This window comes from Ambystoma mexicanum, chromosome 5q (assembly GCF_040938575.1).
Source record: "Ambystoma mexicanum isolate Mex_15411 chromosome 5q, UKY_AmexF1_1, whole genome shotgun sequence".
NCBI lineage: Eukaryota > Metazoa > Chordata > Amphibia > Caudata > Ambystomatidae > Ambystoma > Ambystoma mexicanum.
Window position 1 is genome coordinate 1335320988 of NC_090933.1, and position 27237 is coordinate 1335348224.

The 27237-nt window shown below is 50.8% G+C and overlaps 1 protein-coding gene across 3 annotated transcripts in view; it reads right to left on the bottom strand.

Moving 5' to 3' along the window:
- Positions 1-10240: 10240 nt before the first annotated feature.
- Positions 10241-27237, bottom strand: part of NHLRC3 (NHL repeat containing 3) — a 257537-nt gene continuing 240540 nt past the window's right edge. For 2 of the 3 annotated variants that reach the window (XM_069621947.1, XM_069621945.1), the window contains one exon: positions 10241-12323. In XM_069621947.1, the coding sequence (XP_069478048.1) occupies positions 12095-12323 (229 nt within the window). In that variant the 3' untranslated portion in view covers positions 10241-12094. The remainder of the gene's footprint in view (positions 12324-27237) is intronic. The other variant, XM_069621946.1, reaches the window with a different exon arrangement.

The window sequence follows — 27237 nt, forward strand, 5'->3', positions numbered from 1 at the left end:
TTGGTGTCTCTGTTGTTGCTCATTGTACCCCTGCCCTGGGTTCCTTTGTTGTTGTCCCATTGGGAGACCATATGGGCTCCCCGGATGGGGATGGCCATAGTGTTCTACCTCTGGAAATCCGCTGTTTGGTCTGCTTCTGCACTCCCTAGAGTAATGTCCCCACCTCCCGCAGTTCCAACAACTCCCTTGCGCACCTCTGGGACCCTGCCATCCATTTCCTCCCATTCCCCCGTACCCTTGTCCACCTCCTCTTCGGCCCCTGTACCCACTGCGTCCCCCTCGAGGGGCCCACTCTTGCCACTGCGGCCTCCGCCCTGCTCCTGCTCGTTCCGCTGTCCTGCTCCTGCCCAATTAGTTGCCATCCTTCCTTGTATTGCTACCAGCCCCTCCTCTTCCTCATCTCCCTCCCTGCTGTGTGGGAGCACGGCTACTGCTGCTGCGACCTTCACCAACTTTGTTTGCACTAGTTTCGCTTCGTCTGCCAATCTTTTCTGCGCCACCTCCTTCTCCCTTTCTTTTATCCGCTTACAGTGGTGCACTATTATGCTCTGAATCTCAGGCCATCCATTCGCTTCAATACCTGCTATCTTGTTGAGCGCCTTTGCACCTCTTTTGGGAGCCCCCTCTTTATAATGAAGTAAAATAACGATGTTGATTGATACCAGGGCGTGCCCGTTTCTGCTCTCCACATCTCTTGGACCCGAAAAATGTAATCCATAGCATCTTCCCCGTCATTCATTGTACACTGCATTACTGACTGTAAGTCTGGGGTATCTGGAAACGTTTCCCGCAAAGCATCCCACACCCTTGCACGCACTGTGTTAAATGAGGCCCCATCATGGCGATCACAGTCTAATGTTACCCCCGGGAAACCAGCCTTGACCCATACTCTGTCGGCCTGATCCCCCACTGCTGATACAAGCAAGCTCTTCACATCCCCTATTGCTAGGGGTACCCCGGCTGTGTGTTTCTCAAAGGCATATATCCACTTGCTCGCCCCTCCTGATAACGGGGGCAATAACTTTAGTAAGTTGGCCTTATCCATCTGAGCCCAGGGTATGTAATTCGGCCTCCCTCCTCCCCTATGTAGCGGGAGCTGCAACTTTCCCTTCGTTGTCGTATCTGTACCCACCTTCATTCCTGATTTTCCTAATGATGCCATTTTCCCCACCCGGTTCCTTAATCGCCCCGTCCACTCATCATCCAGTGTCCTCATTGAGCATGCACCATCCAACCCTTCGCTTCCCCCTCCCATTGCCATACTCAACCTGTCGCTTTCTTCCAAATCATCCCATATATCACATAGTAGCTCCTCCCTGTCTCCTATAGGCCTCTCTTCATTGTCAGTACATCCCTCTCTTGTCTCTAGTTCAATTATTCGGGTTGGTTCTTCCTGTATTCTGAACAGTAGCTCGCCTTTTTTCCACCCTTCTTCAAATGTTCTACTCTCGCTCTGCGCTCTAGATGCATGCTCTGATCTGGCTGCATTAAGTGCAGTCCGCTCACATATGCTTTTTATCCTCGAGAGCTCATCTTTGGCTATGGAGAGCCTTGATTCTAGATCGTCTGTTAGTTTTTCTATGTCCACCCTTGGTGTGCTCACCTAAGCTCGCTCCCTATGACTCTCGTATGGAGGGGGTGCTGTTGGCCCTTGGGTTGTGATAGTTGTCGGTGGGGGCACATAAGTAGGGTCACTGTATCCCTCTGCGGGCACTGGCTTGTTTAGTATTGGGTACAACCTGGTTACTTCTATCAGTGGCTCTTCCTCTGGCAATATCTTATCATCTTTTTGTATCATTAGTGGATTATCAGTGGTAGACGGTAGATCAGGATCTAATTCCCTTGCCTTAGGCGGCGGTATCTCTTCAAACAATCTCCAGAGGTCTAATATTTCTCTCCTATTATGCAACTGCTTCCCCTTGTATTTCAAACAAATGCATGTGGCTACCATATCTAGGACACTCTTGTCAAATGAACCGCCTTCGGGCCATATCTGAGGCAACCCTTCCCCCTTCAACTCTGTGATCCATTGGTCATGATATTTCTTAATCCGTGCTGCGTATCCAGGTAGGTTTTTGCAAATATGTGATAAGGGTGTTTCTGCCCCCATACTTTGTGCCCACCTGGTACTTATGTATCTCTATGTATCTCGATATCTCAATATAAACGTATCACCATGTGAGTCCGCGTATTTTATGTCTTCTGAATCGTGGGGACCTTCGTGTTCCTCCCTCCGCCTGCACACCATAAGAATGGCTGCGCACCGCCTCTATTCTATCCTCTTTGGGGGCACGTACAAGAGCAAACCGTCAGTAATCTCAACAATGTTACCCCACAAATCAAAAAGGTACACACTCGCTTCACCACATTACTCTTGTCTTTACGGTACTTCGTCTGGTCTCACTTACCATGACCACTCAATGGTTATACATTTCTGACCATTTTTACACAACCATTACACCAAATTATGTCCTGACACATACGATGTTCACACACCCCTATGTAGCACTCTATTCACAGTTCAGTTTGTCCTCCCTTTCCTCCCTAGCCAGCTGTCCCTGTCCGTCTTATTCAGTTATATGTATATATATCTGGGTTTGCCACTCAATTTTAGAGTAAAGCTCTCTTTCTCTTTAGTTTGTCTCTTTGGTTTTGTACTAACCCACTTATATTTTTCCCGTAAACCTAAAGAAAAGAATAGAAAGAATAGCAGTCACTAATATATTCTCCGTGTCTCCCTTTGCCAGACACCTTTATCTCATTTTCTACTTCTTCATATATTCCCAGTACTTGTCAAGATAGCACTATGCGGCGCCGCCTTCCACCCCCTCTCGGAGCTAGGTTCCCGTCACTTTTATCTCTTATTCACCTCTTAATCTTATGGCCATATGCAAAGAAAAAGCAAAGAAAGTTTAAGATGGTCCTTAGTAGACCCAACGTGCCCCTTTTTACCCCGCCTCGTTCCCTGTCCTAAAGCTCCTCCTCTACTCCCTTTATGATCGCTCGCACTCAATACTCACATGCCCGTCTTGAACCGAGAGTCTCCAAAACTGGGTCCCTCCAGGCAGTGCTGCCTTGCGCTCAACAGTCAGCCCCGGCTCCGGCGAGTGGTACTCAAAGGGGATTTTTCAACCGGGATCCCGTACCCTCTCTCTGTTGAGTGCGCACTTCTGAGCGTACCGGTCGCCGTTGGCGGGCAGCCTCCCGGAGCCGGCGCACCGTGCGTATCCCTTTTTGACCGGAGATTTTCGTGCCAAAGGGGACGGTAGGGATATGTTGGGAGAAAATAAATAATCACGCTTTCGGGGTCACCACTGAAGGCAAGCGTCCCCACCCAGCACGATCCTCCCCGCAATGAGAGACAATGATGCACTCTCCCAGAATGGGAATAAGGCCAAGACAAAGTGCGGGTGAGCGTAAATGGGAGTTTATCAATCAGAATAGGGCATGCAAAGAACTCTGCAAACTCCGAGAGGGCTCTGTCTGACAATAGCAAAGACAGGCGTATATATTTACAAAAAACGTCATCAAAACCTACACACTATAGGGGGCACAAGTTCAATGGGATTGGGTGGCGACGACTAGCTATAGGTGTTGTTGTGATGTGGTTGGTCTTGGCTGGAGGACGTCACTGGTCAGCCTCGTGGGTTGGGCTGGGCCTGGCGGGTCAGCTGGGTTCATCCGGGCAGTGTTGTTGTGCCACTGTGGCCAGTGTCAGAGATGAATGTCTTTTCCTGACTTCTTTGCCCTAGGCCATGCACACCGCAGTCATTCAGTCATTTGCAATATTATCTTCTTTAGTAAATCTTCCAATAGGTTATTCTACAGGTTAATGCAACACAGGAGGAATGCACCTTGAGAGGGGTTTGATGGCGATTCATCAGTACATGGTTACCAGTGTCCTGTTGACCGGGTACCATAGGTCGTGGGGCTGGGTCTCAGGGCATGGGACAGGCGGTACATGTCCTCTTGTCTTGTTAGAAGTCATTATGAATGTGTTGCTGTAATGTTGCCATAATATTGGGTGTCCTAATCTTACAGGGGCTATTAACCTAAGGTGATCCGGTGGGTCGTGGGGCTTGAGAGAGGGTGCCTCTGGATTTGTGTTTTCAGGCGGAGGTTTACTGCTGGGCTGTAAATAATACAGGTGGCGGGCCGTGGCCTTGGGTGCTGCAGAGGGAACTACAAATCTTTGAAGCGGCTCCAGCCTAGTTGGGGGAGGTGGAGCAGCGTGGAGCGGGCCTCTGCTCTCTCGTCTGGCAGGCTTCGCAGGGAGGGAGGGGGAACGGCCTTGCATATACTCACAAAGGTATCTTCCTCGTGTGTTGCCGATTTTAGGTGAAAGCATCATAAACATTCAAATAATATACAATACTAATTGAGTTATTCCAAGGCTCACATTTTAACTTTGCTAATGCCTCTCAAATATAGCTAGTCCGAGCACATTATTTGTACACTATGTTTTAACAACTACAACATTGTGTTATATGCATATACATTTGCAGTAAGTGAGGTAGTAGTGAGGTTGGTGGAGCGCATAGGAACGACTCGCCATCGTACGTGACGGTAGTGGTACATAAGGGGCTTGGACATACACACATGAAGGGTGCATTCTCGCGCGCCCTTTACATGAGCCCTCAATATGGTTTCATTTGTCTTTCTCTGCACTCTAGCAGCATTAGTTCGGTTATGGCGCGGGACCATGAGGTGTAAACTTTTCAATGATACGCATAACAAATAATCCCCCGGGACGCTTTCACTATTTGTACATAACTGCAGTGGTGTGGGTGCTTCATTGCTAATGCCATATGAACATGCATTCTGCCATATCTATACATTTTACAGGTCTTTTAGTCAAAGAGGTTTGTGGAGAAAATGCATCCATCGCAGGTAGTTTTGTCATTAGTATTTGGGAACTTTTGCTTTTATCTGAAGGCCATTTTACAGTTCTCTTTCCAACCAGGCTCTGCTGGCCGGGTCATGCTGGGAGCAGCGATACACTGCGGAAGGTGAAATGTTACAATGTTGGTATCTTACACTAGCTCATGTCCGTCTTGTTCGTGGGAAAGGGCTCACGGCGGATCTGCCAGGGAGCTGCGGCCACAGGGATAATTGAAACTCTACAAAGGTGGGGGCCGCGCTGCAGTGCGCCGAGCTCACACCATCTTTATTAGACAAAATGGTTTCTGAGGCCTAGCTAAATTCAATATGTGTGGGCAATGTCTTCAGCAGGTGAGCCATCCACCACCTGGGTCCTGGTGGTAAGGAGGGGACGCCTGACAAGCCATGGCCCTCACCGGGGGAGGAGATGTAGGCGAGGGGGGTCTTTTGGACCAATCCTCCTCTACAATTCCTACCTGCTATCGCTGCTTTCCAGATTCTGTCTTGTTTGCTGCTAAAGCTAATCCTTTTTCTGAAAGTATTTGTGCACCCTTTTTACCCCCTGCCCAACAGACAACTTGTTTCTGGCAAAGCTGCTCCATGTTGCTTTGCAATCTAAGTTTCAGGCTGTATCTGCTAAGACACCTGTCCATAGTTTAAGCACCTGCTTTTTAGTGTACTTAGTTTTCTGAATCACTTTTTTGCAGCAACGTCTTGTCTGTTACTAGTGCACCGAGTTTGAAACAAGTATTCATTGAGTTGGCAGCAGCCCTTTCTCTTGTTCTCTTGTGTATGACTAATACACTGAGTTTCTTGAACCATGTATTCACCGAGTTGGCAGTGACAGACTACCTTTCCTATGACTAAAGCTTTCTGTTTCATGATTGTGATGCTGACAATGCCTTATTGAGGGACAAGGCCTTCTAGTCCTTGTCCTAGCACTTCTCTGTATGTGGCTTTGTGTTTTCTGCCACCGAGGTCCAACCTGGACCTCTGGCAGTGCAGCTCTTCATGTTTTTATTTTGGTGAACAAAACCCTGGGATATCCTTATGGCACCCATGGGTGGAAGTACACCCTTATACCCCTTGTGTGTGTGTTTTGGACACCTGTGTGTTGCCCAAAGAGCAGGTTATGGGCTGGTGGCAGCTACCTGCTGACTTGACAGTGGGCCTGAGGGTCCTCCATTTTTGGGACACCAAAGCCCTGCCATAGGAATTAGAGGATTCCTGACAGAAGGCAAGATGGATCCTGTGGCCTCTTGGTTTCTATTGCCTTTTACCCTGTTTCCACAAAGTCCTGTGGGTCCCTTCCTCTGTTCCTTCCACCGGACTGGCTGTTGGGTGAAAATAGCACATATGGCTTTTGGGCTGCCTCCTAGCAGGCTGACTGGAGCCTTCCCACTGGCTGTGTATTGGGGTACACAAGTGGGCTGGGACCTGTGTCAATGGAGTCTGAAGTGAACTCACATTCTGTGTTGTGTGTGTCTGGTTTCTGTGTGTGACACATTGACCGAGATCGCCCTGACTGAAACTGACATGAATGCAGTGTAGTGTGTTGAAAGGCTGGGTGCTTACCCCAATCCACATTCTTTGTTATGGGTGCCTGGTTGGAGTGAATGGCCTGAATGCTTGTGAGCCTAATTGGCTACCTTCCTGCATTAATGCCCTTCTGCGTGATTGATTGACCAAGCATAGCTCAGCGTCAGTGAAGGTGGATCAAATGTGTTTAACAGGGGACCTCTCACTCAACAATTTGATCAGAAGCTGAAGTCAAAGCAGGAATAAGCTGTTCATTGAAGCCCAGCTGGAGGAGACGTCTGCTGCTACAATTTCTTCTTGTTATTCAAAAGGTGCCATGTTGCTCCAATGACAAATTCAAAGAGGACCTGTTTAGGAGACCTCTCCCTGAGCTATGAGGGAGCATCGTGCAACCTGCTGCTCTTCATCAGAATTACCCTGGAAGCCAATCCTTTGTGCCTGCCCTCCAGAGAATGTGTCTACATGAATCCAGAAGAGGTGTGCCTGGATATCTCGAGTCTAAGAAGTCCATTGGTGACACCCAGGGTCCGGAGGAGCGTTAGTGACCACTGGAAGCCTGTTGTTTCTACTGCCTAGAAGAGGGGGTACACTGGCATAACACTGCTTGACACCTGGAGCTGTGAAAGTTCAAAACTGCCCAAGAATACTTCAAGGGGGATCTTTGCCATTATCACTGACTACTTTTTCCCCACTGGAGAAGGTCCAGGGTCGCTGAGTGCAGAGGAAGATGGGCCAGTAGGTTTCTCGCCACCAGAATTCAAAGAAGACATCCGAGGGTCCACACTTGGTGAGGGTCCATGGTCCAGTGGTCAAGTTAAGGTCACCAGAAGCTATCCAGAGGTCCGTGCTGTGGCTGCAGCACCAACGAACCAAAGGTCTGATAACCGCATAATTCCGAAACCTGTCACCAATGCACCTGTCATTGCTAGAAGTCATTGAAGGTCCCCAGGGGTCTTACTCTCATCTGCCAAGCCTTTGAGGCGCACAGAGCAAGTTTCATCTTCCCAGGACCTCTACAGTCGGTGAAATCATTGACCATCTGAGAGCACCGCAAAGAGCCAAACTGCTGCCCGTCAGAAATACTTTGGTTCCCTTTTTCTTCTTGGACTCAGCACCCCAGTGGCTCCTTCTTCCAAAGGGGTCCCATCCTCGGAGGGAAGCGTCGAGTGAAACCGAGAAGCTCTGCCACTTCACCTGCCAAGGCACCAAAGGTACTGTACCAAAGGTACTGTAACGAAGAGCATCTTCGAACGTCAGGAGTCCAAGTTTCCCAGATTCGTCTTGGATCCTGTTCTCACGTGGCCTCTCAGGTACTTTGGAGGTGGTATAACCTTTGAGACGAAAGCAGAAGGTTAATGAAAATGTTTCGACTGGGCTGTAAAAGACAAGCTAAGTTACTCCCTAACTTTTTCATTACAGGTTGCCCGTGGGGGGCGGGGGCGATCCTCACGCATGATTATCTAGTCTAGTGAAAGCATTCTGCCACTAATCATAACTATGCAAAAGAAGGTCTGGGAGTCCCTCTACCAGCACGAACACAGCCCATTGACCTGTTCTTAGGCGGATGGCCCCCGGGAGAGTCTCAACCACGCTTAGCTCACTGTGCTTTTCACAGAGATTAAACTTCCATATACATATCAGTCTTTGTCCCACCTAAAGGCAATCCAGCACCGAAATGCTAGGCAAATCTCCTCTGAACAAGAGTACCAGCAGCAACCCCAGACATGTGCTTCAGCCTAGTCGGGCATCATCAGTGATGTGGAGCTGTGCCTCTCTGAGCACAGTGAGCAAGGGGATGTTAAGGAGTCTGGATTGTACATCAGGTGCAAATCCTGACTTCCTCAACCACGCAAATCTGTGTAGGACAGTGCTTGCCATTATGGTCATACCTGATTGCAGAGACTCACACATGGCCTCCTTGCCGTCCCTTATCAGGTTCATGCAGCTGTCTCTCCCTCAACTTCAGGGATGTGATCAGCCGCCATCGCTATGCCGTCCCACAGGGTGAATGTAAATTTTGCAAGGGCACGTGTAGAATTAGCAGACTTTAAAGCCATGCTGCTAGCAGAAAAGACTTTCTTTGCCCAAGAGTCAATGAGTTTGTCATCCCTATCAGGGAGTATGGTTGGGTACGCAGCTTGCTCAGAGGCTTATGTAACTGCTTTCACTACTAGACTTTCCTGAGTTGGATTTATTGACAGGTAGCCGGGGCCGCTACTGGATGGCCTGTATGTTTTCATTTACTGCAGGGCCGGACTCTGCACTCTCCCAGTTTGTCGCAACCATGCCACGTGAAAAGGTAGTATAGGGTCATATTGAGGGCTTTTGTCTAATATATCTATAAGGTCGTCTTGGTCAAATGCAGGAGCTGATCTTCTCCACCCTAGGAATTCTACCATTCTGAACATTGGGCTTCTGTATGACGCATCCTTATGATCAGCAGGTCCGGTTTCCCAGAATCTAGCTCTGGGGAGGCATCTACTCCACTAGCTGTCTGTAGAGTGTCATGTAGTTCCCTAACCCTGGTCTCTTCTGAAATGAAACATCCAGGGACATTAGTTTTCTTATGAAGGATGCAGGTATCCAATTGAAGACCACATGGAGGGGTTTTATCAGATGTTTCATATGCCTCATATATTGAGGTCAAGGACCTGGAAAAAATCCTTTTTGGGAGAGGTTTAAAAACCTTTTACTGACTTTGAGGCAGGGGCGCTGATGAATGTATAATCGGCGTAGATGTTTTTTGTATCGGCATCGATGGAATCGACAAATTGACTTTGCACTTGTGCTTCGAGGGACTCGACCCTCGATTCAACAGTTTCTTCGACAATTTCTCGTCTTGAGTACTCAAAGACTTTCGAGAAGTCTTAGGCTTATGACCCGGGCTCAAGGTTACTCAGGGTGTTATCTTGGCATAATGCTCATCATCGACCGTAGCATGGCCACTTTTCTTATCTTTCGAGGAGGTCGAGGACTGTTCCCTGAAGATTTTAACCATTTTCTTCCTAAAAAGTTCCCACTCATCTTTGGAGGAGGATTTAGTCGGCAGACTAGGTTCCTTTCATCTGAGGAAGAAGAAGGTAATCTATGCTTTCTCTTTGATTTCTTTGATGACCACGAGGAGTGTCTGCTCCTCGAGTGAGATCGTTATTTTGTTTTTTTTTATGAGGAGAGGAATCTCTCGACTCGTGGGATGACCCACATTTTGAAAGGAGTGGACGGGGATTCGGGGACAATCCTACCCACCGATAGTTTAGCTTTGCACTCTTTTAAGGGCTTACCTGTCCTCGACTGATAGGATCGACAGTCAGCGGTTAAATGCTCGACGCCCAGGCACCAGATGCATATCTTATGCGGGTCCGTAATGGACATTTTGGCATCGCATTTTAGGCTCATTTTGAAGCCCGACTTCGGAGTATTCTGACCTGAAGACGATGCAATTTTTTTAAATGTTTTTGAAGAAAACTGACGCACGCCGTAATTCTTGAAGCATTTGCGGAAAAACAGAACTGAAGCCAACGGGCGCTGCGCCTGGTATATTTACTCAATGATGACGTCAGCCGAGATGGAAGCCCTCCAGGAACATCGAGTCGACCGCCTCAACGCACAGTACCCTCTGCCGAGAGAACCATTTTTCCGAAGCAGCTGAAAATGGAAACAAAGATATCATAAAATGAGGACTATGTGGGAGGAAAACAATCCATTTGAAAGACTGTTTTGGTAGGAAGCAGGAACACCCTACTTTCAAGAGAGGCACTTTCTTTTGGATAAGTTTTCCCAGAGCATAATCCCAACGAGCAAACAAATAATTCCAGCAACATTTAGTGTAACTCAGACATGGTTTATTTTGACAATTCTGTACACATTTAGTAGTAAACCTAAATAATGTTATGTGACAGGACCTTCGGAGGTGATAAAGAGGTGGCTGCCTGCAGCGCAGTTTTGCCAAGTAATGCAGTGAATGGACTGAAATTATGCTTTTGGCACAAGTGCACTCTGGAGCCAGTTGAAATAATCAATTTCCATGCTAAAAATAAGTGTGAAAAAGGACCACAAATATATTAAAACGAATTCAAACAGAATGATAGCAATACGGCATGTATTATTTATGGAAATCCACATTCATTATCATCAACCTGACATATTTAATAATAATTTGGATTTCAGCGACATGCAGTAATTCCAATACAAAAATCAGCCTGGGCTTCAGCACGCACCTGCAGCAATTTAACCTGAAATGCAATCATTAAAAACTATGTTAATTCACCGATGGCCAACGGTTCAAGAATAAAATGAGTCCAAACACAAGCTGCAGAGATTCTGGAAGTTTACTGATTCAATCACCAAGTATCAACTTTAAACGTAGAGTCACAGATTTGATCAATATACACCAGCTTCAAGTAATCCGTCAATTCACTGAAAGGGCCGGCATCAACTATTTCGACATTTCAGGATTTGGCTAAACAAACATTAACTTCAAATATCTAGACAATTCAGTGATCGGCCCCTGTCTAGCTCTCCGGAGAGACAGGTATCAGTTGCAGCTGGGAACTGAACAAGCATGTGAGCACTTGGTATTCTGAGGTGCGGAGAAGGGATATGCTAGAATCGGACGCCCAGAGTTTCCTCAGTAAGTGAGGGAGAGGAGTTTTACTGGTCACACAATCAGCCCTCTACACCAGAAGTCATTGAATGGTCCTCAAATATTGTCTGACCCACTCACTCTTTGACCCCCAGGGCTTTAAGTGGACCGGGGCACGAGCTGGGGCTCATGCTTTCTTTCTGTGCAGGGGTTTCGAATCTGTGCACCCCCAGTGACTAGCCAGTATCACATTGCACTGTGCTATTCCGTAGGTGTTGGATTTCCTTTGTTTCATTCAATTGACTATGTGTCAAGCAGTCTATTGCATGAAACAAAAGAAATCCAGCACCTACAGAATAGCACAGTGCAATGTGACACTGGCTTGTCGCTGCAGGGCTCGGGTTCGAATCCCCAGTGCGAGACAATAAAAAAATGAACCCAACAGCTTTTCTTTTCTATTGTCCTGTGCTGGGACATTTCAGGCCACACCCATAATTTAGGTCACTCCACTTAAAGCACTGTTTGACCACATACCCAGGATATATGATGCTAATGACCGGGCACTCAGGTCCTTGTGGGCAAATTCAGAGACATGGAGCCAACAACTTAACAGGTCTAGATAGCAACAATGCAGTAAAGTAAAACAGAGACAGAATGACCTGGCTTTCTTTTTTGAACTGCCAGGGCAGCAACCGCAACAGCTATTGTTTTCCAGCTAAACGGGAAAAGCTGTGAACACAACATACATGTCAGGCTGAAATCTTTGCAATGTAAAGCGCACGACTTTCAAATCGCAAATGATCCTGGCAGATTTGCCATGTAATGGTCATATTCGCACATGGCTGGTAATCCTTCCAAAAGGCCCACTATGTGCAAGTCTTGAGCCTGCTATTAGAAGCAAGTCCCTGCTATAAGACCGGTCCATTGGTACACTCCCCCACATGTGTGAGGGACTTAAAGCATGAGACTATCCACATTGGGCATGTAATAATACCCTTAGCTTCTTCATTAAATATTTGGCAATTCTAGAACCAAGTACTCAAGACTTCAGCGAGGAACCTGAGAAAGAGGTCATAAGCATTATTAGTTCACTCATTTATGTGGTATATATTTCTGCACTTGCTCAGACCCAATTTCTGCCACATAAAAAGCTCCAGTTTTCACATCAACATCCACAAGGTGTGGCCGAACACCATCAGCGAGCTGGATCCTGCTTACTACGTGGCAATCCCCAATGGTGCCAATGGGTGGCACGGCCACAACGTTCAGGCGGTTAATGTTCAGCTGCGCCACAATGAGGTACTTTTCATCAGCGGTTAGCCTACAGACAGAAGACAGAAAAGAAGGCAGAGCATTCAATCAGTTTGATTTCTTCAGGATAAAAGTCAGTTTATAATGATCGACAGATGGAGATTGCCCGATTTAAATAAAAACCTATTTAAGAGGAGGCATGCTAAGCCTTTGAGAGGGCATGAGAAATCCACCTGCGATCAGTGATCTGTAATGGCTTTCCTGCATTTACAGATGGTCTTCACACACTGGTCTGTAGTCAAATCTCATTCCTGATCATGGAATCTCCTTGCAGGTGAGAATGGCCATCCATCTACACCCATCTCAGTTGGTTAAGGCGCCTGGTGGAAAGACCTGTGCGTCCTCTGCAGGACACAAGTCCTAATGTGCGTAGGCAGAGTCCTTTCGAAGCCTAGAACAAGAGCACCATTGAGCTGGTCATCCGGGGAACTCATGGCAGACCTGTACTCCTGTAGGGCTTGGGCTGTCGTCACCTGTCTGATGGAACGGAGCCTGATGGGCCTCCTGTTGATGGTAACACAATGAGTACAAAAGTGAGAATTGAACTTCTGAAGAAAAAGGGCTGTGGATAAGTGTTTCAGGCAGCAAGCCCACATCCCTCTGAGGCCAGTAAAACAGGAACCGTTGTGGTGGGGGCTATTGCAAGGGGACATGGCCTTTGCAGGCTTGTAGTGCCATGGCAGATCAGTCCCGTGGCATGGGTGCACGATGCAGCTCATCAGCCTTATAACACTCATTGAATAAGTACTGCTCAGGAGGGTTCCATGTAATAATGTCCCCTCAAAAATATCGCCATGCAAAAATGTCGCTGAAAAATGGCAGTTTTTTGTGGTGACATTATTGCATGGAACATGCGGGGGACGCCCCTGCAACCCCCAAAGCCTTTTTTTTTTTGTTGCTGCCCCTGTCCCCATATATATGGTCACCCATATAATATCGCCACGACCTTTTCCCGGCGAAATTATATACGGCGACCATATATATGGGGATATATTACCTGATACCCTCAGGAGAGCAGGATCACCCTGGGGAACATTTGTGGCAGGCCTGCAGCTCTTAATAAATGGGCAAAAAACAGATGGGTGCAGCGGCCCTTTTCTTAAAGGGTTCATTTTTTGTCAGTTAACAAGAAGAGTTGCCTCTTCCTATTAAAAAACAAGTGTCTCAACAGCTGCAAGTAATTATTTTGAAAATGTTATTTTTGTTTACAAATACACAAAAAACAAAATCATCGGATTAAACAAGACGAAATGAACTATATACAACATCGTCTGTACATTCAATAAAGTCCCCAACATAACCCCCCACCCCAGGTTCACAATCTAGTACATTGAGGGGAAACTCCCCCCAAATCTTCTCAAACAGTGTAAGTTTCCTTTCCCTTCTATATAGCACTCTCCCCATCTCCGCCAAATGCTGCATTTCTGTGATCCAGACATCAATCTTTACAGATGTAGCAGTCTTCCAGCCAGATAAGATTCATTCTCCCCCATCATTGCACTGCTGAACACCCGTCAGCTGCAAGTAATTAGCCTTTCAAGAGACGCGGGCTATGCACTCATCACAGAAACCTTGAGCAAGGTAGTTCGTCCCACAATTCTTAAGAGTTCAGCTACATAGGGCTGGGCAGTGGCAGCTCCCAAATGTCGATTTTATTCTGCAAGCACGAACACCAAGGCAGCCAAAGAACAACACAGCTGATCTTCTCTTCCCTGCAGAGCAAGCACTGGTCACAGGCGTGTATGCACGGGGTCACCCCTAAACCTGCTAAGTGCTCGCTCCAATGGAATAAAACACCAGGAGCCCATTATGGAGATTGCCAAGTGGAGCATACACTACACACCGCTCAGCAGGAAGCTGGCCAGGTTAGGACATCAGGCACATGCCTGGAACCAAGGAGGTCTGGAAAAGTGCTTGCAACCCCATGGCAGATACTGAAGGTGACGACGGAAATACAGCAAGAAAAGAGGCCAGTGTTCCAGTCCAGTGGGTACAGTGCTCCAGTGCATGAGGCAGAAGAAGTCCTGAGAAACAAGAGGTGAGTTCGTAGTGGGCAAACAGAGAGGCGCTCAACAAAGAGGCCAAGCACTGTAGGGGCGACAGGAGGCTGGCAACCTCAGGGGAAATGGCTAATAATGATATAGGGATAAGTTATATGTCTGGAAGCAAGAGGGATAGGAATAAGTGTTTAATGATGCGGGGCAGGAGGACAGCCTCGTGGGTAATGGCGGCGTGCCATAAAACAAGAGCGGAGTCGAAGTAGGCAGTCGCTTGCAGAGGGGGTCGGGAAAGTAGTCTGTTGTTAAATACGCTTGCACCGATGAGCACTGTTTTGTTAGCGTGGTTGAGCTTTGTGCAGGCGCCTGTGGGCCTCGAGCAGTTGGGGTGCCCCCCCCCCTTGCGTGCAGGGTAATACTGACTAGCTAGCATAAAGGGGCCATGGGTGTTTTTGCAGTCGCCGCGCTACTTGCCGGGGCGGGCGATCAGGAGACCGGTGGCGCAAGTGATTAGTACTTGGCGTTGCACTGCAGGAGGCTTGAGTTCTAATCCAGTGGTTGGTGTGTCGTTGTTGTTTCATGGTTGAAACGGGCCGGCTGACTAAAAATGTATATTTCAGGTGGAGGCTATAATGCATGGCCGGGCAGAATGCAGTACGGAGATCGAAATGCTGATACACAAGGGTCGCTATGCGGGCTCTAGTGCTATGAATCTCAATGTTTGAGAGTCGTGTAACAGGCACTAGCCATCGTTAAGCAATACACAAATGTGTATATATATATATATATAAATAAATCTATTCCGCTACGTATGGGGGGTGTCAAGCGTAATGGCGATTTGGTCGGGAGGAGAACATTGAGTGCGGCGGTGATAACAGGCAACAGAGAGGCCCGCGCCATGGGAAGGTCGGGCCGGATGTGGAAGCCAGGGCAGAAGGGGCAAGGGCATTGACCTCGTGGCCAATGGCGGCAAGTTTGGTAGAAGGTGGATGAGGGGGTGGTCAGCGCAGGCATTAGACTAATGCGAGCAAAGGACAGCGCACGCAGAGAGGGCGCAACATGGACATGATATATGTCATGGCATCTATAACGCGCATATACACAAGTGTGGCAAGATTGGTATGCTGCTCGTATCCAACGATATCGCAATGTTGGGGGAGAGTTGTTGCTAACAGGCACTAGCCAGCGGGGGCAAAACGCCAGCTCTGTGCACGCTTTGTGACCTAATTTACCGGTTTGATTCATTGAGAGCGGCCGCCGTAGGGCGCCCCGGCGATTTGTTTCTGAGCCAAGCCGCAGTGTGCCTAGTTGCTTTCCCACATGGGACAGATGTGAGAACATCTGCTCGCGTCGCTTCCAGGTATCCACAACTACCCCGCGCGCCACGTCTACACTAAACGCAATAGCGCCTGGGTTCCCTCAAATGGCCTCCCGCAAAAAAAAAAAAAAAAAACAAGACGGTGTTTAAAGGCGACGCCTGCGGTCTGAGGTAGTGCCGGGTAGGAGCATGGTTTCGAGTTTGAACGAGGCTGAAGGAAAATTGTTCTCTTCAGCTGCGGGGGGAAGATGAGTTTTTACCACTAAGATGGAGGGTGTGGCCAGGCTACAGGGTGTGGAGTGGCGGATCCACGCAGATGGTAAAGGGCGGTTGGTAAAGGTGCGGTTCAACAGGTCTGTACAAACAGGTATTATAAGTAATGGGCTCGGCTTGCGGTTGAACTATGTTGCAGGGAAATTGTTCTCTCCAGCAGTGAAGGATGAGGGAGTGTTTGCCATTTAATCTTTAGTGGGTTGCCCGGCTACGGGGGGTTGCTCCGTGACGGAGCTTTACAGATTTAAGGTGGTGGTTGCCCGACCACAGGGGGGCTACACACGCAGGGATTGTTGCGGCCGAGGTGAAAGTCGGCGCTCGCGGTCGGAAGCCGTGCCGCATGTCCGGTTGCAAGATGGAGGTTTTCAAGCTTTTTGGGGATCCTGGGTCAGGCTCCGCTTACGTACAAAGGGGTCTTGGGGGAAATATGGCCAAACCCAACACGCTTAGTCGCAAGCACGCAAGCCAGCAACCAGGAAGCACCACGAGGCTAGATGGCAGGACTGAGTTGCATAATGGTGCGACATGGGCACAGAATGTGGGCCAGGAAGTTGAACAGGGATGTAATAGCAAAGTGCGGGGGAATTCACATTCCAGGTGCAGGTATGAAGGGGCAGTGTTGCTCAACTTTATGCTCCACCTTGGGTTAGGATAGGGCGACGGTAACAGGCCTATACACAAGTCGTTTCAGGGGCAACTTTGCTGCTCCAGGGATTTAGTTTAAGGTAACGATGAGGTATTTTACTATTCGATCTGTAGCAGCAGCAAGCTAGGGTAGTACTGGCAGGCGTGTCGCCTCCCCCCCTTAGGTTATGACAGGGCAGTGGTAACGAACCAGTACGCAAGTGTTTTTTAAAGGCGCAGGGTTGCGTGAAGGGGTGGCCCCTCCTCACAGGTGTCAGTAGTTCATGGGATCACCAAAGATATTGCTGTTGTAATATAACTGGCCAGTTCACTACTTACATCGGTATAGGCAGGTGTCATGTGCATTTGGGACGTAAAATGGCGAGCTTTTCACGTATGAGGGTTCGCTTAGGGTCAATTGGCTATGCACAGTATGGTATAGGCTCAGTGCTCGCTGGTGTGGTTGAGGGGACCGGGTCTCTCACATTGGCTCCATTGGGATTGGCTGGACGGATGCAAGAGGGCAGTTGGTCAGGGCCCGGAGTCAGCAGGGGGGGCTCATGGGGGCATTTGTGCTTAGTATGGTTAAGGCACTGAATGGAAATAAGGCCTGGGTTTAGTTTGAGTAAATAGAGCATAGGAGCGATAGCTAAGAGAGGAGGTGCTGCTCCCCGGAGGATAGCTCAGGGGGAGCAATCTCGCCTTGGAGGCAAGAAGACACAGAGCAACACTAGTTCGATCCCATGTCAGCGCTTGGAAACCTTCGGGTATTAAGTGCGTTATAGAGAACTGATCCTCATGCCAATGCTCCAAATGATAAAGCAGGTTGGGAAAGGAGGGGGGAATAGGCCGGGGAGACAATAAGGGTACGGAGGTAGATGGATACCCCGGTAGGCAGCCATATCTGGCCAGATTCTAAGGTTCACGGTATGGGACACATATCTAAATTGGCCAGGGGGTGAAGGTGGCTGGGTCACTCAGGTCAGTGGCTGATACACCGAGGTGGAGGCACAAGAGGGCATACCCTACAAGGTAGTTTGTCCAGGTTTGGGGCATGGGGGGGGTCCCTTAACACGGCATGGCCGGGTAGTTGCAAGGACACTGATGCGGGGGAGATGGCTCAGGCTATCTATTGGGCTGCAGAGGTGGCCACGAAGGAGACTAATACACAGCGCAATTTATTGGGGCTTGTGTAAGGGCGGTCAGTTAAGTTGAAACAATATAACACCAGGATTAGGAGGCAAAAGGGGGAATAAGTTTCGATCCAGAATACAAGTCAGTATGTACAGTAGACTCAGGTATAGACTCCACTACTCGGGAGTCGGACCAGCGCCTCTTGGGAGCTTAAACGGCAGGGGCGTCTGGTGTGGCAACGTGGGCTCTGCTTCCTCGAACAAATGGCGTTCTCTCAGCACAAAAACACCTGCAAGGGCAGGGGTATCAGACACGGAGGGTTGAGAGAGTCGTGTTTACGAAGGAGATGGTTGGACAAGGCAAGGAACAGAGTCAGACTAGCGCCCCTTGGGAGCCTGAAACGGCAGGGGCGTCTGGTGGTGGCAACGAGGGCTCCGCTTCCTCGAACAAATGGCGCTCTCTTAGCCCAGAAAACACCTGCGGGGGCAGGGTGGTATCAGGAACGGAGGGTTGAGAGAGTTGTGTCTACGAAGGAGATGGTTGGGCAAGGAACGGAGTCGGGCCGGCACCTCTTGGGAGCCTAAAACGGCAGGGGCGTCTGGTGGGGGCAGCGAGGGCTCCTCTTCCTCGAGCAAATTGCGCTCCCAGTCCGAAACACCTGCAGGGGCAGGTGGGTATCAGGCATGGAGGGTTGGGAGAGTGGTGTCTAAGAAGGAGACGGTTGGACTATGTAAGGAACGGAGTCGGGCCAACGCCCCTTGGGAGCCTAAAACGGCAGGGGCGTCTGGTGGTGGCAACGAGGGCTCCGCTTCTTCGAACAAAGGGCGCTCTCTCAGCCCAGAAACGCCTGCAGGGGCAGGGGGATAGCAAGTCTGGAGGGTTGAGAGAGTTGGGGCTACCAAGGGATGGTTGGAAGAAAGGTGAGGCAGTTGGCTTCAAAGCGGTGGTCGAACCAGGAGCCGGTTGTGCGAGAGCAGGTCAAGGTATGACGGAAAAGATGGTGGGGACGGAGGTATCCCTAGAGCAGACACAACCGGCAAAGGTGAAATCCCTGGTCAAAGGAGGATAGACGGAGTTGCACTGGGCAGCAAGGTGTACTCAGATCTGCTAGAACTACAAAATAGGAAAAGGGGGGAGCCACGGTGGGCGGTAACCCACCTTTGGCGTGGCGGTGTTGTGGCGACCAATGAGAAGAGAAAGACTCCGAATGAGCCATTGCTAAACCGGAAGGGGCTTCGCCCAGTCTGGACAGCGCCTCCTGGGAGCCTAAACGGCGGGGGCGTCTGGCGGTAGCAATTGGGGCTCAGCTTCCCCCCAACAAACGGCGCTCCCCCAGTCCGCAAATACCTGCAGGGGCAGGCGGTTCTCAGACTCGAAGGTCTTGGGGGAGTTGGGCCTGCAATGGACATGGATAAAAGGGGGAAACAGGACAAGGAGCAGTCGCTACATCTTTGGAACTATTTTCAAGATCTGTTTGCTGTGGTTGTATTTATGTGAAAATAAATCTGCGGCCTTGTTACGCCAAACCAAAAGAAAATGTCTCATTCAGCACCTTACTAGAGGGGACAGGAAAGGGGCTGGCAAGAATGAGAAATGGGTGATACACATGGCCTAACTAATGGACAAATGCCCAGGTTATGAAGGTGACGACGGAAATACAGCAAGAAAATGGAGGAGGCACCCCGATAACCGGGGCAGGGGCCTTTCCTCCTTCCGCTCTCTCGTCCCCCCTCCCCCCTCGGGGGCAGGGGAGAGGGCGGCAAGAAGTTTCAGAAGAGCGCCAAGCGCAACAGGAAGCCCGCGAGGGGCAACAATGGAAAGGGGAGGGGCAAGGGCTTCATAGGCAGCGGGCGCCCGGCACAGGAGCACTTGCAGCTCTTCCAGCAGCCGGGCGCCCGTCAACCAGGAGAGGATTTCGTTTTCCCACCCACCCACCCTACAGCTACGGCAGAGCCTGGACGTCGGTGTCGCAGGACGACAGTGCGGTGTTGTGGCGACCAATGAGAAGAGAAAGACTCCGAATGAGCCATTGCTAAACCGGAAGGGGCTTCGCCCAGTCTGGACAGCGCCTCCTGGGAGCCTAAACGGCGGGGGCGTCTGGCGGTAGCAATTGGGGCTCAGCCACGGATCCTGCAGAGACGGCCCCTGTGCTAGGATATGGATCTGGAAGTTTTAAGACGCGAATAGAGTCAGCTTAACAAGCGTATCCCCTCTGCAAACGCTAAGTCATGACGGAGAGGTCTGCTTCTATATCTAAAAGATGGGACTGGTTTTTAAGAACATACACAGCGCCAACAGCATAACATTTAACACCCCCCTGCATCCCTCATGAACCCCCTTTACTCTTTCTTGTATCTTTACAACCATGGTAAGGTTACCCTCTCCATAGTGTCCAATCCCAATTCCTCTAAGGTTCACCTCCGGGATCCCGCCTCCAGTCTATTGTCCAGTATTCCACCTCAGTGCGTGGCCACCAGTGATCCTGGAGCTCTGCGGCTTGTTGTTCAAGAGAAGTCCTGCTTGAACCAAGCTTATTTGCTCTGCCAATGAGCCGAGTGGGTCCACAAGGGTCCAGCCACAGCCCCAAGAACAGACAAATAAATCACAAAAATGTCAGAACAGTTTGTTGCTAAAGGTCTAAAAGTCAAGTGTTTCCTTCTAGAGTTCACGCTCCCATCACCCTCGCGAAGGCAGGGTAGACGCCACTCTGAGCTGCCGTGCAGACCCCAACAACCTGTGCCACATACTGTAACCCCGCCCTCATAGGTTACTCTCAACTTCACAGTCTCCATAGAAGAGTTTAAGTGGCCTCCATCAGCTTTCCTGGCTTGGGTTCGGATTTCTATCCTGTGGAGCAGCGCTCTACTCCTGTCCTGGTCCTGGCACCCCCCTCAACGTCTTACCACATGCTTGTTTCTACTCCCAGCGCTCTACTCCTGTCCTGGTCCTGACACCCCCCTCAACGTCTAGCCACATGCTCGTTTCTACTCCCAGCGCTCTACTCCTGTCCTGACACTCCCCTCAATGTCTAGCCACATGCTCGTTTCTACTCCCAGCGCTCTACTCCTGTCCTGGTCCTGACACCCCCCTCAATGTCTAGCCACATGCTCGTTCCTACTCCCAGCGCTCTACTCCTGTCCTGGTCCTGGCACCCCTCTCAATGTCTAGTCACATGCTCGTTTCTAGTCCCAGCGGTCTACTCCTGTCCTGGTCCTGGCCCCCCCCTTAATGTCTAGCCACATGCTCGTTTCTACTCCCAGCGCTCTTCTCCTGTCCTGGTCCTGACACTCCCCCAATGTCTAGCCACATGCTCGTTTCTACTCCCAGCACTCTACTCCTGTCCTGGTCCTGACACTCCCCTCAATGTCTAGCCACATGCTCGTTTCTACTCCCATCGCTCTACTCCTGTCCTGGTCCTGACACCCCCCTCAATGTCTAGCCACATGCTCGTTTCTACTCCCAGCGCTCTACTCCTGTCCTGGTCCTGACACCCCCCTCAATGTCTAGCCACATGCTCGTTTCTAGTCCCAGCGGTCTACTCCTGTCCTGTTCCTGGCACCACCCTCAATGTCTAGCCACATGCTTGTTTCTAGTTCCAGCGCTCTACTCCTGTCCTGGTCCTGACACCCCCTCAATGTCTAGCCACATGCTTGTTTCTACTCCCAGCACTCTACTCCTGTCCTGACACCCCCCTCAATGTCTAGCCACATGCTCGTTTCTAGTACCAGCGGTCTACTCCTGTCCTGACACCCCCCTCAATGTCAAGCCACATGCTCGTTTCTACTACCAGTGCTCTACTCCTGTCCTGGTCCTGACTCCCCCCTCAATGTCAAGCCACATGCTCGTTTCTACTCCCAGCGGTCTACTCCTGTCCTGGTCCTGACACCCCCCTCAATGTCTAGCCACATGCTCGTTTCTACTCCCAGCGCTCTACTCCTGTCCTGGTCCTGACACCTCCCTCAATGTCAAGCCACATGCTCGTTTCTACTCCCAGCGTTCTACTCCTGTCCTGGTCCTGACACCCCCCTCAATGTCTAGCCACATGCCCGTTTCTACTCCCAGCGCTCTACTCCTGTTCTGGTCCTGACACCCCCCTCAATGTCTAGCCACATGCTCGTTTCTAGTCCATGCGGTCTACTCCTGTCCCGACACCCCCCTCAATGTCAAGCCACATACTCGTTTCTACTCCCAGTGCTCTACTCCTGTCCTGGTCCTGACTCCCCTCAATACCAAGCCACATGCTTGTTTCTACTCCCAGCGCTCTACTTCTGTCCTGGTCCTGACCACCCCTCAATACCAAGCCACATGCTCGTTTCTACTCCCAGCGCTCTACTCCTGTCCTGGTCCTGACCACCCCTAAATACCAAGCCACATGCTTGTTTCCACTCCCGGCGCTCTACTCCTGTCCTGGTCCTGACCACTCCTCAATACCAAGACACATGCTTGTTTCTACTCCCAGCGCTCTACTCCTGTCCTGGTCCTGACCCCTCACCAATATCAAGCCACATGATTGTTTCTACTCCCAGCGCTCTACTCCTGTCCTGTTCCTGACCCCCCTCAATGCCAAGCCACATGCTCGTTTCTAGTCCCAGCGGTCTACTCCTGTCCTGGTCCTGGCACCCCCCTCAATGTCTAGCCACATGCTCGTTTCTAGTCCCAGCGGTCTACTCCTGTCCTGGTCCTGGCACCCCCCTCAATGTCTAGCCACATGCTCGTTTCTAGTTCCAGCGCTCTACTCCTGTCCTGGTCCTGACACCCCCTCAATGTCTAGCCACATGCTCGTTTCTACTCCCAGCACTCTACTCCTGTCCTGACACCCCCCTCAATGTCTAGCCACATGCTTGTTTCTAGTCCCAGCGGTCTACTCCTGTCCCGACACCCCCCTCAATGTCAAGCCACATACTCGTTTCTACTCCCAGTGCTCTACTCCTGTCCTGGTCCTGACTCCCCCCTCAATGTCAAGCCACATGCTCGTTTCTACTCCCAGCGCTCTACTCCTGTCCTGGTCCTGACACCCCCCTCAATGTCTAGCCACATGCTCGTTTCTACTCCCAGCGCTCTACTCCTGTCCTGGTCCTGACACCCCGCTCAATGTCAAGCCACATGCTCGTTTCTACTCCCAGCGTTCTACTCCTGTCCTGGTCCTGACACCCCCCTCAATGTCTAGCCACATGCCCGTTTCTACTCCCAGCGCTCTACTCCTGTCCTGGTCCTGAAACCCCCCTCAATGTCTAGCCACATGCTCGTTTCTAGTCCATGCGGTCTACTCCTGTCCCGACACCCCCCTCAATGTCAAGCCACATACTCGTTTCTACTCCCAGTGCTCTACTCCTGTCCTGGTCCTGACTCCCCTCAATACCAAGCCACATGCTTGTTTCTACTCCCAGCGCTACACTTCTGTCCTGGTCCTGACCACCCCTCAATACCAAGCCACATGCTCGTTTCTACTCCCAGCGCTCTACTCCTGTCCTGGTCCTGACCACCCCTAAATACCAAGCCACATGCTTGTTTCCACTCCCGGCGCTCTACTCCTGTCCTGGTCCTGACCACTCCTCAATACCAAGACACATGCTTGTTTCTACTCCCAGCGCTCTACTCCTGTCCTGGTCCTGACCCCTCACCAATATCAAGCCACATGATTGTTTCTACTCCCAGCGCTCTACTCCTGTCCTGTTCCTGACACCCCCTCAATGTCTAGCCACATGCTCGTTTCTACTCCCAGCACTCTACTCCTGTCCTGACACCCCCCTCAATGTCTAGCCACATGCTTGTTTCTAGTCCCAGCGGTCTACTCCTGTCCCGACACCCCCCTCAATGTCAAGCCACATACTCGTTTCTACTCCCAGTGCTCTACTCCTGTCCTGGTCCTGACTCCCCCCTCAATGTCAAGCCACATGCTCGTTTCTACTCCCAGCGCTCTACTCCTGTCCTGGTCCTGTCACCCCCCTCAATGTCTAGCCACATGCTCGTTTCTACTCCCAGCGCTCTACTCCTGTCCTGGTCCTGACACCCCCCTCAATGTCAAGCCACATGCTCGTTTCTACTCCCAGCGTTCTACTCCTGTCCTGGTCCTGACACCCCCCTCAATGTCTAGCCACATGCCCGTTTCTACTCCCAGCGCTCTACTCCTGTCCTGGTCCTGAAACCCCCCTCAATGTCTAGCCACATGCTCGTTTCTAGTCCATGCGGTCTACTCCTGTCCCGACACCCCCCTCAATGTCAAGCCACATACTCGTTTCTACTCCCAGTGCTCTACTCCTGTCCTGGTCCTGACTCCCCTCAATACCAAGCCACATGCTTGTTTCTACTCCCAGCGCTACACTTCTGTCCTGGTCCTGACCACCCCTCAATACCAAGCCACATGCTCGTTTCTACTCCCAGCGCTCTACTCCTGTCCTGGTCCTGACCACCCCTAAATACCAAGCCACATGCTTGTTTCCACTCCCGGCGCTCTACTCCTGTCCTGGTCCTGACCACTCCTCAATACCAAGACACATGCTTGTTTCTACTCCCAGCGCTCTACTCCTGTCCTGGTCCTGACCCCTCACCAATATCAAGCCACATGATTGTTTCTACTCCCAGCGCTCTACTCCTGTCCTGTTCCTGACCCCCCTCAATGCCAAGCCACATGCTTGTTTCTACTCCCAGCGCTCTACTCCTGTCCTGGTCCTGACCACCCCTAAATACCAAGCCACATGCTTGTGTCCACTCCCGGCGCTCTACTCCTGTCCTGGTCCTGACCACTCCTCAATACCAAGACACATGCTTGTTTCTACTCCCAGCGCTCTACTCCTGTCCTGGTCCTGACCCCTCACCAATACCAAGCCACATGATTGTTTCTACTCCCAGCGCTCTACTCCTGTCCTGTTCCTGACCCCCCTCAATGCCAAGCCACATGCTCGTTTCTACTCCCAGCGCTCTACTCCTGTCCTGTTCCTGACCCCCCTCAATGCCAAGCCACATGCTCGTTTCTACTCCCAGCGCTCTACTCCTGTCCTGTTCCTGACCCCCCTCAATGCCAAGCCACATGCTTGTTTCTACTCCCAGCGCTTTACTCCTGTCCTGTTCCTGACCCCCCTCAGTGCCAAGCCACATGCTTGTTTCTACTCCCAGCGGTCCACTCCTGTCCTGGTCCTGACCCCCCCCCTAAATACCAAGCCACATGCTTGTTTCTACTCCCAGCGCTTTACTCCTGTCCTGTTCCTGACCCCCCTCAATAACAAGCCACATGCTTGTTTCTACTCCCAGCGCTCCACTCCTGTCCTGTTCCTGACCCCCCTCAGTGCCAAGCCACATGCTTGTTTCTACTCCCAGCGCTCCACTCCTGTCCTGTTCCTGACCCCCCTCAGTGCCAAGCCACATGCTTGTTTCTACTCCCAGCGCTCCACTCCTGTCCTGGTCCTGACCCCTCACCAATATCAAGCCACATGCTTGTTTCTACTCCCAGCGCTCCACTCCTGTCCTGTTCCTGACCCCCCTCAGTGCCAAGACACATGCTTGTTTCTACTCCCAGCGCTCTACTCCTGTCCTGGTCCTGACCCCTCACCAATATCAAGCCACATGATTGTTTCTACTCCCAGCGCTCTACTCCTGTCCTGTTCCTGACCCCCCTCAATGCCACGCCACATGCTTGTTTCTACTCCCAGCGCTCCACTCCTGTCCTGTTCCTGACCCCCCTCAATGCCAAGCCACATGCTTGTTTCTACTCCCAGCGGAGGATTTAACCCATCAAATTGGGGTCTCACTTCTGCTTCCCTGCACGTTGATCTATGGATGCACTCTTCCTGCCCTCACTAGTACCAGCTCACCGGCCTTAGGGGTTCCCTCCTTATGTATCCCACGTGCCACCTCTGGAAGTCTCGCCAATCACTGCCTGCTGTCCTCTCCCTCCTCCATCTACTGCCTTCCAGATTGCCAACCTGCTCCAAACTCCAACCATGACCTTCTCCAATGGCCAACACCGCCCCTTACGTGTGGGTGGGTCCTCACCCAAGGTCAGTTTGAGCTTTAGGGCCTGCATGTCTGTAGCGATACGCGTGGAGGCAGAATCGCAGTATTATGCAGCCAGTCCGCAACTTTGGGTTTTGGTTTGTGCAGTTCGGTGCAGGTGTGCAAACGCTGTACCAGAGCCCGATTGGTCAGTGTGAATGCAGTAAGAGGTTTTGATGTTTGATAGTTGCAATAACAGTCTCGGGAGTTTTGGGCCTGTGCTTTGTTGAATCAGTGTTTTACAGTGTGGGTGGGGCGAGCAATGCTCCACAACGGGCCGTTGACATTATGAGAAGGCCCCTAAAGGGCCACTAGTTCACTTTAATGAGGGGTAGGATGTTCCCCAGCCTAGTGGCAGGGGATAAGTGAGGGTGACCAGGGGACACTCCCAAGACCCAGCTAGCCAGGGAGGTTGCAAGCCCCCTTGATCATCCCCACAACTCCCCAGAATAAGGCAGTCAGAGTTACAAAGCAGGGCCCAATTGAAACACAGTCTTATTTTTCCAATGCAAGGCATGTGTAACCTTTCTACAGGCTAATATGTCCCAAAACAGAAGGAAATGGACATTATGGCCTGGTGAGTCGTGCCCGTCCACAGAGTGCCACTTTGTATTATCGTGCTACCAGCAAATGTGTGATTGAGCCCGCCATTTTCCAGGACAGGTAGCTCAAACCCTACTCCTAACCCCAACCGTTAACGACTGACTGAATCCCTGAAGAACACCCCAACTACCATCACAACCAATCCGCATAAAAATAGAACTCAACACAGCAAAAATCCAGCCATCCCAAATAATACTAACAGTAAAAGACCTCCCCCACCCTAAAATACTTCTAGGTCAGTCTACCAATCAACCGCAGAAAGGAGGACTCCTCCACAACGACCCCACCTGCCCCTCCTCCTCCCTCAACTAACCTACTCCCCTTTAAATCCCCCAACCTCAGACCCCCATGTATACTGCAGCCGTAATGATGCCAACACCCCACCTCAGACCCCAATGCATACTGCACCCTGAATGTTGCCATCACACCACCTCAGAACCTCATGCACACGGCAGCCTTAGTGATGCCATCATCCCACCTCAGACCCCCAAAGCACACAGCAGCCTGAATGATACCATCACCCCACCTCAGACCCCCTGTACACGGCAGCCTGAATGATGCCATCATCCCACCTCTGACCCCAATGCATACTGCAGCCTGAATGATGCCATTACCCCACCTCAGACCCCCCTGCACACGGCAGCCTTAATGATGCCATCACCCCACCTGAGACCCCCCTTCACACGGCAGCCTTAATGAGGCCATCACCCCACCTCAGACCCCTCTGCACACCGCAGCCTTAATGATGCCAACACCCCACCTCAGACCCCAATGCATACTGCAACCTGAATGATGCCATTACCCCACCTCAGACCCCCCTGCACACGGCAGCCTTAATGATGCCATCACCCCACCTGAGACCCCCCTTCACACGGCAGCCTTAATGAGGCCATCACCCCACCTCAGACCCCTCTGCACACGGCAGCCTTAATGATGCCAACACCCCACCTCAGACCCCAATGCATACTGCAGCCTGAATGATGCCA